Source organism: Sorex araneus, chromosome 2 (genome assembly GCF_027595985.1).
Source record: "Sorex araneus isolate mSorAra2 chromosome 2, mSorAra2.pri, whole genome shotgun sequence".
NCBI classification, from domain to species: Eukaryota; Metazoa; Chordata; class Mammalia; order Eulipotyphla; family Soricidae; genus Sorex; species Sorex araneus.
In genome coordinates, this window is record NC_073303.1 from 177,988,023 (window position 1) to 178,004,102 (window position 16,080).

The 16,080-nt window shown below is 39.7% G+C and overlaps 1 protein-coding gene across 5 annotated transcripts in view; it reads right to left on the reverse strand.

Moving 5' to 3' along the window:
• The window catches only part of ROBO2 (roundabout guidance receptor 2), a 630,168-nt gene that overhangs the window by 187,128 nt on the left and 426,960 nt on the right, over positions 1 to 16,080 (reverse strand). For all 5 annotated transcript variants that reach the window (XM_055125444.1, XM_055125442.1, XM_055125443.1 and 2 more), the window contains exon 3: positions 1,646 to 1,803. In XM_055125444.1, the coding sequence (XP_054981419.1) occupies positions 1,646 to 1,803 (158 nt within the window). The remainder of the gene's footprint in view (positions 1 to 1,645; positions 1,804 to 16,080) is intronic.

Below are 16,080 nucleotides of genomic sequence, written 5' to 3' on the forward strand. Positions count from 1 at the left end.
TTTACTAGGATATGGCCTGAAAGTTGAGGAATTATATACTATTTTATTGGGTTGGTTCTGATTTACTTCTCCTGGAAATGTTGAGTGGTGGGCGAAAGCAATAATAAAGTGGGAAGGGTGACCTGCATCCTGTATGGTCACCTGAAAACTGTAAGTTGTTATATCTAAGCACAGAGCCAGGAGTAATCTCTGAACATTGCTGGATGTTACAAAAAAGAAAAAAAATATGCTGAGTAGAACATCTGAAAACTACGTATTTGATTTTGATGTTCTCATTTACTACCTCTTATCCTGACTGTTCAATTCTATTTTGGAGATTAGAAGATTATCAACTCCTGGGTGATCAGTTCCCTGTGAAAATAGACTTACCATCCTATCTGAGCTCAATTACAGAAAGAGCTCATCACTTTAATTTCAACTTTACTTCTTATCTTTAAATGTGGAGTATAACTCATGTAGAATTATATTTGTGAATATATGTAATTTGGAGAAAACAGAAAAAAAATTCTTGAAATGTTCATTAACTTAAATTATTCCCACTCCATGTAAAATTTGAAAAAGGTGCGAAAGAAATATTCTAGTCAGTGTGGTTTATAGCCATAGTTTATACTTCAACTCTCACGTGCTACAGGATCAATACATTCTTCTGGAGAATTAAAAAGTTAGAAAGTCTTAATGATGTAGGCAAGCAGATAGGGAAAGGCCCTGGACAATGAAACTGATGAGCAAAACTTCTGGGAGGAAAATTCCAAAGCTGACCCACTTTGTGGATACGGATAAGGCATTGAGCATCAGATCCTGAGGAGATTTCATGAAGAAAATTCCTTGGATACTCCAACCTTAGTGATTCAGCCCAGAGAAGAATCCAGAATGTTCCAGACCAAGATATCCCAAGAAGAGCCCATAAAAGCTAACCCAAAAGCCCATTCAAGAATCTCTCTCTGCCCTTGGAGAAGCCGGCATTCTCTTTTGACTCTCTCTCTCTTTCACCTTTTCTCCTTCCACATCTTAAACGCTCCAAATAATATCTATTTTACTTCACTGCTTGTCTACTCCTGAAATTCTTTTTCACAAGCAAGAACCCTGAAAACCTTGGGTAAGGCCTGGGACGGGTCCCTCCTTTCCTGCAAAGAGCAAATCCTCACCCCAGCCTGAGCTCGTGGCTCCCTGAGAGAACGGGTGCCTGGCCGATCAAGCGGACTTCAGGTATGGCCTGACGGTCACCTGGTGGGGCTGTCGGGGCTCATTGCAGACTTTCTCAGTCCTAGTCTCCCCAGTGGGACCCTGGTGGCAGAGGTGGAGTGGGAGAAAGTGACCGTCTTTCTCTCCTCACAAGTCACATGAGTCACCCGTGGAGTCCACCAACATCATTTAAGACATCAACACTGTCACTACAAGCATATATCTACAAATTCAGATTGGTTCAGAAACTAATACATACTTGATTAATATGATTTTCCTCCCCTGGAAGGTTTAATCCAAAGGTTTTATGTTGGACTATCATTGTTTCTGTCTTTCCATATAGTGTAAATGATAATCAGCGTTCAATTACAGTTATATAGCTTTACTCACAGTAAGTAAAATATTAAAAAATCCATTTCCAGCATCAATATTTAATTTTTCTAGGTATTTAAATTCAACTCACGCTTATTCGCTCTTCCTTGTCATCAATTCGAACTTTGTCTTTCTTCCAGTAAATTGTGGGCTCCGGGTGTCCCCGAGGGGGCTGGCATTCCAGAATTGCGGGTTCCCCTGCTGCCACTACAACATCTGTGGGATTTTGCCGGAAGTCATCTCGTAACACTGAAAACAAAAACAATCACAGTAAAAGAAAACTCAGTGACAATAGTATAGTTGGCTTTTTTTTCCTTTCAAAATAACTGCAAGTCTCACTTTTCTCCAAAAAAATGTTTCCAGAATGTTTACTATGAATGGAGCCATCACCATCATATTCCATCATCACCCTAACTGGTTGTCAGTCAGAGAAAATACTGATTATATGATTGTTTGCCCTTACCCTAAAATTTGATTTAAATATTGAGATATTTAAGAAAAAAAAAGTGACTTACTCAGAATATAGTTTTAAAAGTGAATAAATTCTTAAGTGTGAGGAGCTGGCCCAGGACAGACCACAGTAATCTATTTAGCTTTCTTAAGACTCTTTTTACAGGAGCCCGCATTGTAGAATAACTTGTCTATCTGTCCCTGAGCAAGGAATTTGGATACAGGCACCCTGGGTCGTAAGAAGGGTGGTGGTCAGACCAGATAACCAGACCCATATCACACGGCCCATATCACAAGACCCAGGACTGCCCCCAGAACTGGGACATTCCGGAATATTGGCGCGAATACTGATCTCTAAAACCATAGGCTAAGGAGTAATGTCCTTTTAAATGGATTGGTTAAGAAAGTTTGTAATATTACAAATCTATTGGCTATGAAATGCGTGGGCTCTGCTGTAATGGCTGGGGAAGGCCTATATAAGATCTCCTTTGGAGAAGCTCGGGGTTTTTGCCCAACCTGCTGGACCTGCGTGTCCGTGTAGGTGGCTGGACCCTGGCTAGCCAGTCTTACAATAAACCCTGCTTGCTGTTTGCAGTCTCTGGAGTCTCTTTGTCGTTATAGGGAGATCTCGATCTGCGCCCTAACATTAAGGTATCTCAATAGGCTAGGCCTTTTGCAGACAAAATTCTGAGTTCAATCCTTTGCACTACATATTCCCCTGTGCACAGAATCTGGAGAAGTCCTGAGCACTGTTGGGTGTGGCTCAAAAATAAAAATCATTTATATGTAGCATGATTCTATATTCTGTAAATTAAAAGCACATATGCCTACATATATGCATACATGTAACTATAAACATATACATATTTTAAAAATTGCCAAGTTCTGCTTAAACCCTAAAACAAATGCATATCACTGTGAGCATGTATGGTGGTTGTCAGTCTGGGAAGGGAAGTGGTTGAGAAGCCTCTGACAAGCCATCTCTCACCACATGATTATAGACAAAAATCCACACTATTGTCATTACCCCAGAACATACATTCATTGTTCAACCTTGCAGTGTGCTAGCACCCACATGCACTGGGCTATATTTTCATTCTTCCTCCATCTCCACCTGCCGAGTGACATCTGGGCAGCGTGACATTCAGTGCAGAGATATCCCTTATAGCCGTTTTGCCTGTCTGAATTTCCCCTCCTTTCATTAGGAGAACAGCAGGTTGGACCTCCCTCATAACCTCCGAAAATCTGGCATGCCTGGCTCTCCAAATGTCACCTACCTATCTGTGTGTGCCTTTCTTCTGTTGGCAAGATGAAAAGCCTAGAGAAATGATTTGCCCTAACTGACTGCTGAACGCTGTGTCCAGATGCCAAGTAGATCTTGGTCATTTTAAGGTAAACATTCAAAGAAAGCAGTTGAGGGAAGATAGATTACCATACTTTTCAAGTTCCTTTCCCGTTTCCTAACTGCCTGACTTTCTTTTCCTGGTAAAAGAAAGTGTGTTTGCTAAGATGTAAACATACACAGAAACACACACACACACACACACACACACACACACACAAAGACACACTTCAAGCTATGTGATATCAAAAGTAGGCAGCTTGTGCTAGCCTATTATTTAAATCAATCTGCCTACAAACGGGGATTAGGTCAAACCAATTGGCTTTGGTGTCCTATAAAGAGACACATTTCAGCACTCTGCTTCTCTGTTGGGCCAAGTTTCTAGGTTAATTGTTATTCTCCACATAAATAAAAATCTCCTGTCCTGAAAATAGCTCCAGACAGACACCTGAGTGACTTTTAGGGCTTTTCTTGTCTTTTCTCTTATGAGACATCCTTGAACAGCCATTTTCCATCTTAATGAAGTCATGTCCCTCTCTAAGATTAGAGAATCTTGTCTCCTATTGAAGTAGTAAGAAAGAATTCAGCACAAATTGCTCACTCTCAGTTTATAAGCTGATTAATTTACAGCTTTCACTGTTCCTAAGGAAATGTATTCGATTTTCACACAATGAACTGCACATTTTTGGTTCCCAGGTCTAACTAGAAAGAAAGGTGTGATTTATATGCAAAGGATTTGCTTGTGAATGGGCTGAAGGAGAGATGCATTTAAATAGGAATTTCAGGCAGGGGGAAGAGAAGGGTTAACAATGGTTCCCTCTTGCAGGTAAATCCTCTAGGGAGAATAAACTGGTGACTCCTTTATATTCTAAATACAGAACAGCTGCCTATTTATGCAATGTGAAGAAGTGCAAAAATATGGTAACAGGGTTCTGAGCACCCCTACAATATCCGGTACTGGCAACAAATGGTGTTTTGGCAGGTCCCCAATCTGTTTGAAAAGAACACATCTGGCTAGCTGAAGGACCTACTCCAGAACTGGTTTAATAAATGACATGCCAAGAGGCCTCTGTTCAAATTGTACTCAAGACCATCACAAATATTCGGAAACACAGTGTTATATCAATTTGCAACATGCCAAATTGAGGGAAAAAACAGGCCCTTTGACATTAGGGACAAAAAGGAGAAAAATATCATAACAAACTAAGAACTGCTACTCTTAAACAATATAACATGTGCTTACAGCATTCACGGAAAGAAAATGACTTCAATTTGTAAATGAAGCCAAGAAATCTAACATCAACTGTAATTTTAGGCTTTCAGACTACTCACCCAGAGTAGGGTGAGATAATAATATAATTGGTACTGTAACCTCTTCAACTCACAGAAATGGTCTTCGGGTTGGTATGGTAATTCAGTTAATTCACTCCTTCTATTACTGATAGCATTTCTTTTTTTCTAAGTCTTCAGGGTAATAAAATGTGTCTCTTCATGGTCTCTCATAAACACAACCCCTCAAAAGAAATCATTTCTTTAAACAGGTTCTGACATCACATATAACTGGCTTTTAAGAAAATGCATGTATTTTTGTTCTGATAACTTGAAAAAAAAAGATACTTATGTTCTGATATTCAGTTATATGTGTCTTTACATTGTCATGTACAAATATAAGTACAATGAAATAATATTAATCAGTCTAAATTTCACACTGTATTTCATTTTATCAAATATTACCCTGTGCATTATCACAGCTAATAGGGAATATGATGTGCTTTTCATAGTAGTAGATTTATATATATTGGATGAAGGAAAATAAAATGGTCTTATAAGTGAGGAAATGAAAAGTCTAATTTGAACCTATAATATTTTTTTCTCTTTAAGTTCCTATTCTATAAAGAAATGAGAGCTATGATTTTAAGTGTTGGTAAGCCAAGGCAAAGGTATGTAGTAATATGATTACTACCTAACGTTCCACAGAAATCTTCAAATGGTAAAATAGTGAACTGAAATAAATCTGGGTAAGTGAGAAAAGTTGAGAGAGGTGGTATAAGTTATAGACATTTTTAAAAAGTAAAGTTAGAGCACATTTTCTGTATAGTAATTTTATGTATATAAGTACAGAATACAAAATATGATTTAAAATTTTATGAGAATAGTTTTATTACTAGCTCCTCCATTTTGGGGGGGTCTGCACCTGGCAATTCTCAGGTTTATTCCTGGCTCTGCACTGAGGAATTACTTCTGGAAGTGCTTTGGGGGACAATGTATGATGCCAGAGTATCAACCCAGGTCTGCTGCATAGGAGGCAAATGCCCTAATCACTGAATTATCATTCTGGCTCTTTATCACATATTTTAAAAGAATAGTTCAAATTTATACTGTTCTAATTTTTGAATATGTGAAACAGCGACATAGTTGACATGAGACTTAGTCAATAGTTGAAAAATGCTTTTGAACTCACTGTCATTCTGTTTCGAGTTGTTTAAGCGGGCACCTGTAACATCTCTCATTGTGAAACTTATTGTTACTGTTTTTGGCATATTAAATACGCCACGGGTAGCTTGCCAGGCTCTGTTAAGCGGGCATGCTACTCTCGGTAGCTTGCCGGGCTCTCCGAGAGGGGCAGAGGAATCTAACATGCTCCAGCCATGTGAAAGGCGTATGCCCTACTGCTGTGCTATCGCTCCAGCCTGCTTTTGAACTCATCCCCCCCAAAAAAAAGAGAAAAATAAATACAGTTGCTCTACATCAAACAATGGAACTCAAATATAAAACGAGAACTGTACACTCAGACAACAAACCAGCTGAAAAGGCATGTTCATATTATTAAACTGCTCAATTATCACAGCCACAAATGGGGGTTCCTGACTTCAATGACATATATTGGACTCCACTGCTGTCAAGTACTTTATAATTGATGTATGAGGCAGATAGACAGGGAAGGGTCACTTGTCAATGAAATTCCTGGGAAAAAAAATAAAGCCATTAGCCCTAAGACTATCCAGAAGTACCTTGTGGATACAGGAAGCAAGATTTGATCAGGTCTTTGACAGCAGCAGAAACCAAGAAGGCTGGATCCCTTACTGTAGAAAAGGATCTGAAGGGAATTCCTTCAGAATCCTTATTCCCTTTTTATTCTGATTAACTCTCCTGGATCTACCACTGAAAGACCATCCCTTTGCAATAAACTTTTACTTTGTTAGAAAGCCCAATGTGGGACAGATTGGAGAAACTCTATCAAATGCACCTCAGACAAAGGAAGGTCCCGCATGCCTGAGCCCCATGTGGTGCTTGTGCCCACATGGCCACACACACGTGGTGCCCAAGCACATGTGTCACCCACATCTTCCCTCTTGAGATGTGCATTGGAGCTCTCTACATCTTTGGAGGACCCCATGTTCTCTCTTGAATGCATTTTTCTCTTTCCCCCCCTCTTTTCCTTTTCCAAAACCCTCAAAACTAAAAATCTGATTTTACTTCACTGATTGTCTACTCCTGAAATTCCTTTCTGTGAGAAAGATGAGGACCTGGATAAGGTCTAGAATTGACTTTCCTTTTCTGCAAAGAGCAATTCCTTGCTCCTGCCTGAGTCCATGGCAACTGTAGAGATCACGTGGTACAGATCAACCCCCTTACCGAAAAGACCGACCACGCAAATATCAGGTGTGGTTTGATGACAACCTTGTGGGGCTGGCAGAACTCGAGGTCACAGACTTTATCAGTCAGTTCTATCCTTATTGACAGTCCCAGATTGGCAGAGGTGAATGGGGACTTCACAGTAATTTCTTAGTTTTAATTCCACTTTCCTCAGAATGAAACAACTTATTCAAATTCAAAATGTTAATTCCCCATTGTGTGTGTGTGGGAAAGTATCTCATTTGCTATAACCCAAATATTAATTTCTCTAAATGATCAGAAAAGCCTAGATAAGTTTTTCCTACTAATCATAATGTAACCTGGATTTAAAAAATGTATAACATTCATATTGATGGCTGGAGCACATATTGATAGCACAGCGGTTGGGCATTCACCTTTCACGCAGCCAACCCGAGTTCGATTCTTCCGCCCCTCTCAGAGAGCCCAGCAAGCTAAGGAGAGTATCGAGCCCGTGCTGCAGGGCCGGGCAATATACCCGTGCCTATTGGATATGCCAAAAACAGTAACAATAAGTCTCTCAATGAGAGATGTTACTGGTGTCCGCTCGAACAAATTGATGAGCAACGGGATGACAGTGATTTATATTGATAGGTACTGTATTTGGGAAGCTGTTCTGGAAGATCAGAAAATTCTAAAGTAATAATGTGTTTGACAAAACTCAATGATAAAAAAAATCCAATGACCCCATCATAATGTATTATGGGGCAAAACACATTCACTAGGAAGACATACTAATGGTTACTAGCCATATGAAATAGTGTTAAGTATCGATCATAATTGGGGAAATTAAAATTAAAGCGATGATAAGAGAGTGAGAATGGTACATATCAAAATGTCTGGAAACATGCTAATGCTGGCAGGCGGGAGGGATTGTCACCTGGTTCAGTCTCTAAGGAAAACATTACGGAAATCTATCCAAAAATAAGTAATAGAACTCCCAAATCATTCTTCTTGCTATCTATTCCCAAAACACAAAAACATTTATTCAGAAGGACATATGCACACCTATGTTCATCACCTCACTTTGTACAGTGGCTAAGATATGAAAAAGCAAAATGCCGGGTACAGATAAATGGATCAAAAAATGTGGTATATAGATAACACAATGGAATACTATGCAGCTCTAAGAAATAACAAAATCATGCAATTTATAGCACTAATCCAGAAGTGAATAACTGACCACGGATAGTGAGAACAAGTGTGTCTTGTCTAAAACCACTGAATTATTTGGCAAACTGTCACAAAGCAACAGGTAACTAATTACAACCCTGAAAGAACTTTAAATAAATTAACTTTGTCTTCAGTAGCTACACTGTTGACACCTACTTTGTCCCAATTCCATTCTTTCACATGCTTGCTTCTATTCTACCTCAAACCAAGAGTTCTCAAGACTTTTATTTTGTTGTTGCTCTTTTGTACTGGGTCAGCTGCATGCAAGAATCCTGTTTCCCAGTCACTGAAAGGAATGAAAATCATTCCTCGGGTATTTCCATTTTCATTCATGAAAAGAAATTAGAAATAGTATTTAGACAGAATAATTAATATCATGTAGCACTGTCATCCTGCTGAACATCGATTTGCTCAAGGGAACACCAGTAATGTCTATTGTGAGATTTGTTGTTACTGTTTTTGACATATCAAATATGCCATGGGTAGCTTGCCAGGCTCTGCCATGCAAACAGGATACTCTTGGTAGCTTGCCAAGCTCTCCGAGAGGAGCAAAGGAATCGAACTCAGTTCGGCTGCATGCAAGGCAAATGCCCTACCTGCTGTGCTATCACTCCAGTCCTGAAAGGTACTTCTGAACAAAAATCTATACATTCTTCCATGTGGTTATTTGACATACAAAGGTCAAGACATTACATATACATCATTGGATGAAGAAAACTATCCAGCACATATACATTTATTATGAGAAAGGTTTTATTATGATAAAGGTTAATTTCTCATTTATTATGAGAAAGATTTATTTATTATGGGGTGGAGTGATAGCACAGCGGGTAGGGCATTTGCCTTGCATGCAGCCAACCTGGGTTCGATTCCTCCGTCCCTCTCGAAGAGCCTGGCAAGCTACCAAAAGTATCCCACCCGCACGGCAGAGACTTTGCAAGCTACTGTGGCATATTTGATATGCAAAAAACAGTGACAAGTCTCACAATGGAGACGTTACTGGTGCCCACTCGAGCAAATTGATGAGCAACGGGATGACAGTGACAGTGAAATAATTCAAGCAACAGTGAGCACAGGGTTCTTTGCCAAGAGGATTTCTGTGTGCACAAATGATCCATCAGAACCCATGTGACACAGGCTTCTGATTCTTGGTGGTGGAATATGTGCACTGGTGAAGTGATGGGTGTTTGAGCATTGCATAACTGATACTTAAACCTGAAAGCTTTGTAACTTTCCACATGGTGATTCAATAAAAGAATTAAAAAAAAAAAGAAAACTGAGATCTCTTCCTTAGTCATACTTATCTGGGGTCCATTATATTTTTTTAATATAAAGTCAAATTTTAATAATTAGAAGACTACTTAAAGGCTATACATGAAAATATATGATAGCTCACACTAGTTTCAATTAGATTTTTTTTTAATTTGGTGGGATCACCTGGCAAGCACTCAATAAAACAAAACAAACAAAAAACCACAACTTTTTTTTCAATTTGGGGGTCACATCCAGCTATGATTATTGCTTATTCCTGACTGTGTTCAAGGATCACTTTGGTAGCTCTTAGGGGACCATACGAAGTGCCAGAGATTATATCTGGCCCCTCAATCTACCTGGAAATACAAAACATTTTTGATGTCCTACTTTATTTTTACATTTACTTTGATTTTGCACCAAACCCAGTATTACTTGGGATTTACTACTGTCTCTGTGCTTAGGGATCACTCCAAGCAGGACTAGGGTAGCCATATGTTATGTCAAGGATTCAAGCAGGAACTTCAGATTGCAAGGTAAGTGCCTTTCCCACTGTACTATTTCTCCATCTCTCATATACTGTTTTGATAGTAACTATCTTGAAGTAACAGGAAATTATTTCGTGAATACATATAATATGCAAAGCTTGGTGTAATCGTAATATGTATGTATTCTGATATCTCTGTATATGAACATACATGCATTTGTTATGTATATTTGAAATCACCTATTGTAGTACATTACTAAGAGTTTGAACTAGAATCTTTGTGAAGTCATTGTGCTAAAGTGATTTATAAAATCACCTGCTTCTATTTATCTTGTCCCCATTCCCCTAGTTTAGTTTTCCATGTATCTTCCTAAGTTTCAGCATGAATATTCTCTTTGAACTTTTCCTTGAACCTAAAATTGGGTAATAATTCCTTTTTTCACAACTTTTAAAGGTTTCCTATGACAAATCTTCCTTCTTTATATAATTTCCAATATTTAGGAAAGGTTTTTGCTTATATCTTCAACCTCAATAGACCATTTTTGCAAACTCCCTACTCCACAGAAAACACTAAAACTTACTTCACACTGGCATATTATGGTCTCTCTGCTCAAAAATATCTTTCTAAAATGAAGTTGGTTTTTAATTTTTTTCTTTCCCCTGCCCTCAAATAGATTATTTTTTGGAATCCTCATTGCACTTATTCATGTAAAACATCTTCCATTCTTTGTCTGATCTACATTAGCTAATGCCAAAAAGGTTTCCCAACTTGAAGAACATCAGAAATGTACATTGAATTGAAAAATCTCTCTTCCAGAACTATGTTTTAGCATTTTTTCTTATCAAGAAACATGAATGTCTTATTTTGACATTTATTTGTGGGGGAGGGTATAGGGGCTTTCAGTCACATTTTCATGTGCTCAAGTCTTACTCCTGAAGATTCTCTAGGACCATCTGCAGTGCCAGGAACTGAACCAAAGCCGGCTACAAGCAAGGTACTGCCTGAAATTCTGTACTGTTTCTCTGTGTCCTGTAAGTTGATTTTAAGGTATCTTTTATCAAGAGTGATTTAAATCGGTGAAGGTATGAAATAAAGCAGTTGACTTTTCTCCTTAGTAGCCATATACCTCTAAAACAAAAGCCAGGTAGTTCCAAAAGTTCAGAAACTAATCACTCAAAGAAAAGAAGACTTGTATTTAAACAGTAAAACCAGTAGCAGAGATTTCAATTTGAGTTTATCGTCATAGAAAATTCAATGAACTAGAAGAGAAATGACAGGTGTAGCTATAATTCTAACTGAGACATATTTCTCTACCGATACACCCATCACCCCAAAACATTCTTCCAGCATGAGCACCACCTATCACTTTAGGGAATGATTGGGAATAGTATCACTGTATCACTGTCATCCCATTGTTCATTGATTTGCTCAAGCGGGTGCCAGTAACATCTCCATTCGTCCTAGCCCTGAGATTTTAGCAGCCTCTCTTTACTCACCCTTCCCTACAGTACCACATTGGAAGCTTTTTCAGGTCAGGGGAATGAGACCCATCATTGGTACTGTTTTTGGCATAAAGAATACACCACAGGGAGCTTGCCAGGCTCTGCCATGAGGGCAGGATGCTCTTGGTGGCTTGCCGGTTTCTCCAAGAATGAGAACTAGACAATAAGAGGCCATGCGGTCATGAATGTGGCCACGCGCTTCTGGGAGCTCTGTTTTATAGTCTCATGATCTTGGCCATTGATGGCATTACACGGCACTGAGAGCAGTTTGTGGATGTGACTCCCAACCTACTGGAAAATGGGCGATTTGGGTGGAGGAGGCTCAGTCCTGATCTGAGCAGGCTTAGTGATCTCAGTCCTGGGTCCTGCACACCTGGGTTCCTCTGCCTGTTCCTTCATGCGTGAGGCTCATCTGAGTGTGTGGAGAGTGGCCTTGAGCATGGCTGTGGATGGGTTCTTCCGGAGGTCTTCGGCTCCGGAATAATATAAGCACCATACTACTTTGGTCTTCTAGTCCACGACCCCACTTCTCCCTTATCTCTTCCTGTAACACTATTTGTTGCAGGCAGCCATATTGGGACCCCAGGGGAAGCACCAGTAGTATACAGTATGTGAGGTCATGTGCATTAAAAATAGAAAAAATTCTGTGTTCCTGATGATCTAACTTGCCAAATAAATACTTAATACCATGCTAAATCTGGACTACTAGTTGAAAGATAAGCTTGTTTCCGAACATAAATTGAAGCCCCCCCCCTTTTCAACTTAGAGTTAGATACTGAAAGCCATAAAAATGCCTTAGTTCTCTAAAGTTTTCATCATAGAACGATAAAATCAATCTAAAGAGGGTTCACCCCCAGCTCCTTCTGTACATGTGGTATACTAAAACAGATCATGGTTAGACTTGACAGACAGCATCTAACTGATAGCTAGAGACCAGGCAGCTATGCTTACTTTTGCATAGAAGGGGAATGGGAAATAAAAAATAAAAAAAAAAAACCTCTGTGGGGACACAACCCACTACTGCTGTGCAAGCTGACACTTTGGCCCCTCTGCAGCACACTGATGATTCCAGACGGAGACGTCCTCCCTCATCCTTTGCTCACCCCACCCCCACAAAGACACCATGTGCAAGAAAATTCACTCAGCAAATGATGCAGATAAAGCAGCAGTATGAATTGATGAATTGGAGCATTCTGAACAAGGATGCCCCGCGACTTGGCGACTTGCTCATTTGCAAGGCATAACATTTTCTGAAGTTCGGGGCTCTGCAGGGAATAAAATACACACGCATAGAATTCACCGAAAAAGAATGGGCAGTTCTGAGCTCTTTAACCAAGCCTTTACTATTGAATCCTTTTTTTAGCCCTGTTCTGTCCTCACCCACAATATAATTTGAAGTTCTGCTAACAGTGCCAAGTCTTCCTTAATGGTTTCCATTAATGTTTAAAACTTGCTGAAGGATTCTTAGAAACTGCATGGAAACATTGTGCTCTGTGTAATTTGTATCAGTAACCTCTGTAATGCATATGTTCTCCTTGGGGAGCAAGTGTTGAGATCATTCATAAACTCTTGGATCACATGTGGCACTGCAAACTGGTGACATCTGACCACGGCAGACTCCAAGCCTGTCTCTGGCAATCATTTCCTCTGCTTTGAATGAAGGAGCCAGCAGTTGGCATACCTTCAATACTTGGAAGTCCTATTTTTGGCAAAGGCTTGCATCTGATATTTGACAGAGATCTGCATATCCTATCCATTAAGTTTATAAGGAAGTTGTGGATTGAGGCTAATTAATGTGTAATGAGTTCCTCTTTTTCCCCCTCTCTTAAAGAACCATTGTCCACAAAAATTGTTGATGTGGGATTAATGTCTCCAGAATCATAGAGAGTTCAAAGGAGTGAGGGCAAGTGTGTCCAGATAGAGGATGTGAGGAAGAGGCAGATGTCTGGCACAGCACTAGTGACCTAAACATGTGCAAAGCAATGCCTTTCCACATGAAGCATCAAAACCACTTTGCCCCACAGTCTTCTCATCACTACCTGTTCCGGTCTAGTTCTGAAACAACCACCTTCCAGCATTTGCCTATTTAAGGCCAATTTCATTCTTCTCTAGAGCACAACTAGATATCAGAGGCAACTCTAGATATCAACAGAATAGCACATTCAATTTAGAATTCAGAACTACATGGGTTAGCGTGTAAAAACATAAGTAAATATGCTTCTCAAGAATGGAATGGGGAGAAGGGAGTAGAGGGTGGCTAGAGTGATAGTACAGAATGTAGGCGCTTGCCTTCCAAGCAGCTGACCTGGGATTGATTCTGGCATCCCAGATGGTGTGCCCCAAGAATAATTCCTGAGCACAGAGCTAAGAAGTGATGCCTGAGCACTGCTGAGTGTGGCCCAAACCCCTCTCAAGAATGTAATAAGGAAACACCAGATTGTTTTAATCATGTAATGCTGCCTCATATTTTTCTCTATATCCAAGTTTGACTATAATTAAATAAGTAAGAAATGAATAAACAACCCAAGCAGCCTTGCAAGAGTTATGCACACAGAATAGTCACAAATCACGGTATATTATTCAGACATTTATTTATTTATTTATTTATTATTTTCAAATATTTATTTATTTATTTTTGTGAGTCTCTTGCCCGCATGCCTGGCTGTCTTCCCCGGGTCCCCTCGGAGGGAATGGGCTCCAGCTTCCTTCCCCACCCCTAGAAGAGCTCCTGGAGGCCGAAGACCACCGGAACCTAGCTACAGCCATGCTGGAGGCCCCTCTTCACACATTCGGACAGGCCTCATGCATGAAGGTACTGGCAGAGGAACCCAGGTGTGTGTAATCCCATCAACGGCCAACATCCAGAGAGAGACTTAAAAGCAAGCTCTCAGAAGCGCTATCTTTAGCCTACTTTTCCCTCTGGGAGAAACTGGCAAGCTTCTGAGAGTTTCCTGCCCACCTGGGACAGCCTTGCAAGCTTCCCATGGTGTATTCATATGCTAAATCCAGTAACAAGCTGGATCTCATTCCCCTGACCCTGAAAGAACCTCCAATACAACATCATTGGGAGGGCAGAGTCTAGAGAGACTTCTAAGATCTCAGGGGAAGGACGAATAGAGAGCTTACTGAGCCCGCTTGAGAAATCGACAATTAACGGGATTTCATGACCGTGATCATGATCGTGATTTATTTTTACTGAGTTACCATGAGATACACAGTAACAAAGCTATTTATGATCGGGTTTCAGTCATACAATGATCAAACACCCATCCCTCCACCAGTGTCTATTTCCTACCACCAATGACCCTAGTTTTCCTTCTGCCAACACCCCAGCTTGAATTTTAAGTCTTCAGCCAACAGTGTCACCTGTCAGACTGACTACTCTCAGGAAGTTTTGTACAGATGCTTTACACAATAACTATCAATCCACTGTTTATAGTTATTCTCCCATTTTGCCTCTACTACTAGACCAAAGAAAATTAAAAATTGAGGGAGGTTCAAATATTCAATTTACTTATCTGCCCATACAGATGTTTTCTATGTACTATGCTTAGATTCAAAGCTTATAATCTATACAAAGGATTCAATGCTCACAAATGAAAATATGGCCAATTTCAGTAAGTCGAGTGTTATCAGGTAAATAGTATTGTGCTGATCTGCTCTGGGTCTCAGTGAGGATCACTGTCCTCTTGCCTTGCTAGTCCTTACCTGACAGCACCAGCCCTTCCAACTGTCCAATGTTGCACCGCTCACAGAGGAATGGTCTTAGCAGCATCTTCACCTCCTTCTGCTCTTTCCTCATTATCAGTGGGTTTTTCCCCTGATCTTTCTATCCTATGGTGTATTCTGATGTGTATGATCAACATGAATTACAATGCCAAGTAACTGCCAGATGTCATGAGTTATAAACTCAATAGTCTAAGGATTATTACACATTAGGGCACCCTACAGTGCAAGGGTGTCCTGGAATTTATGTGTTATTTATTACCTATTGGCAGGGTCTCAAAGTAATCTCACCCCTGCTGATGAAATGAGGGTTGGAAGGAGAAGAAGGTCAAGGTCAACTTTCTTTGTCAAGAATGCCAGTTCCTTTGAAACTACTGTTGCTCTATCCTCTACCTCCACCTTCCAAAAGCCAAAAAAAAAAAAAAATCTCTGAATAAAGAGGTATGTTATACTGAATCTTTGGGTTTTCAACTCAATCCTCTGATTTCACAATTTGCATCTTCTAATCTGCTCTTTGGACTACATAATTGAAAACTATAGCCACCACTTGTCCAAATGGAAAGACAATCTGAATCCTACCATAACAAATGAACTAAAAATGATCACATTGTGGGATACACTGTTTAATTTCCTCTTTTACAAAGGAAGAGAGTCCAAAGCCTAATATCATTAAACTATATTTATTTTTAATGAAAAAGTGCTATAAAATATGTCCCGTATATCTGTGCTCTTTTTATTCTTACTCATCCAATATCAAGATTTGCATATGTCTCCACATCTCAAAGTATAAGCATTACTCTAGGCTGTCATAAATATTGCTGAAATGGACATAAATTGACATCTTATATTCTTCAGGAAATGTTCTATTTGATTACTACATGACAAGAAGCTTGCAGTGCTTCCTAATCCAGAATATAGCGTATTTACTTTTAAACTGACT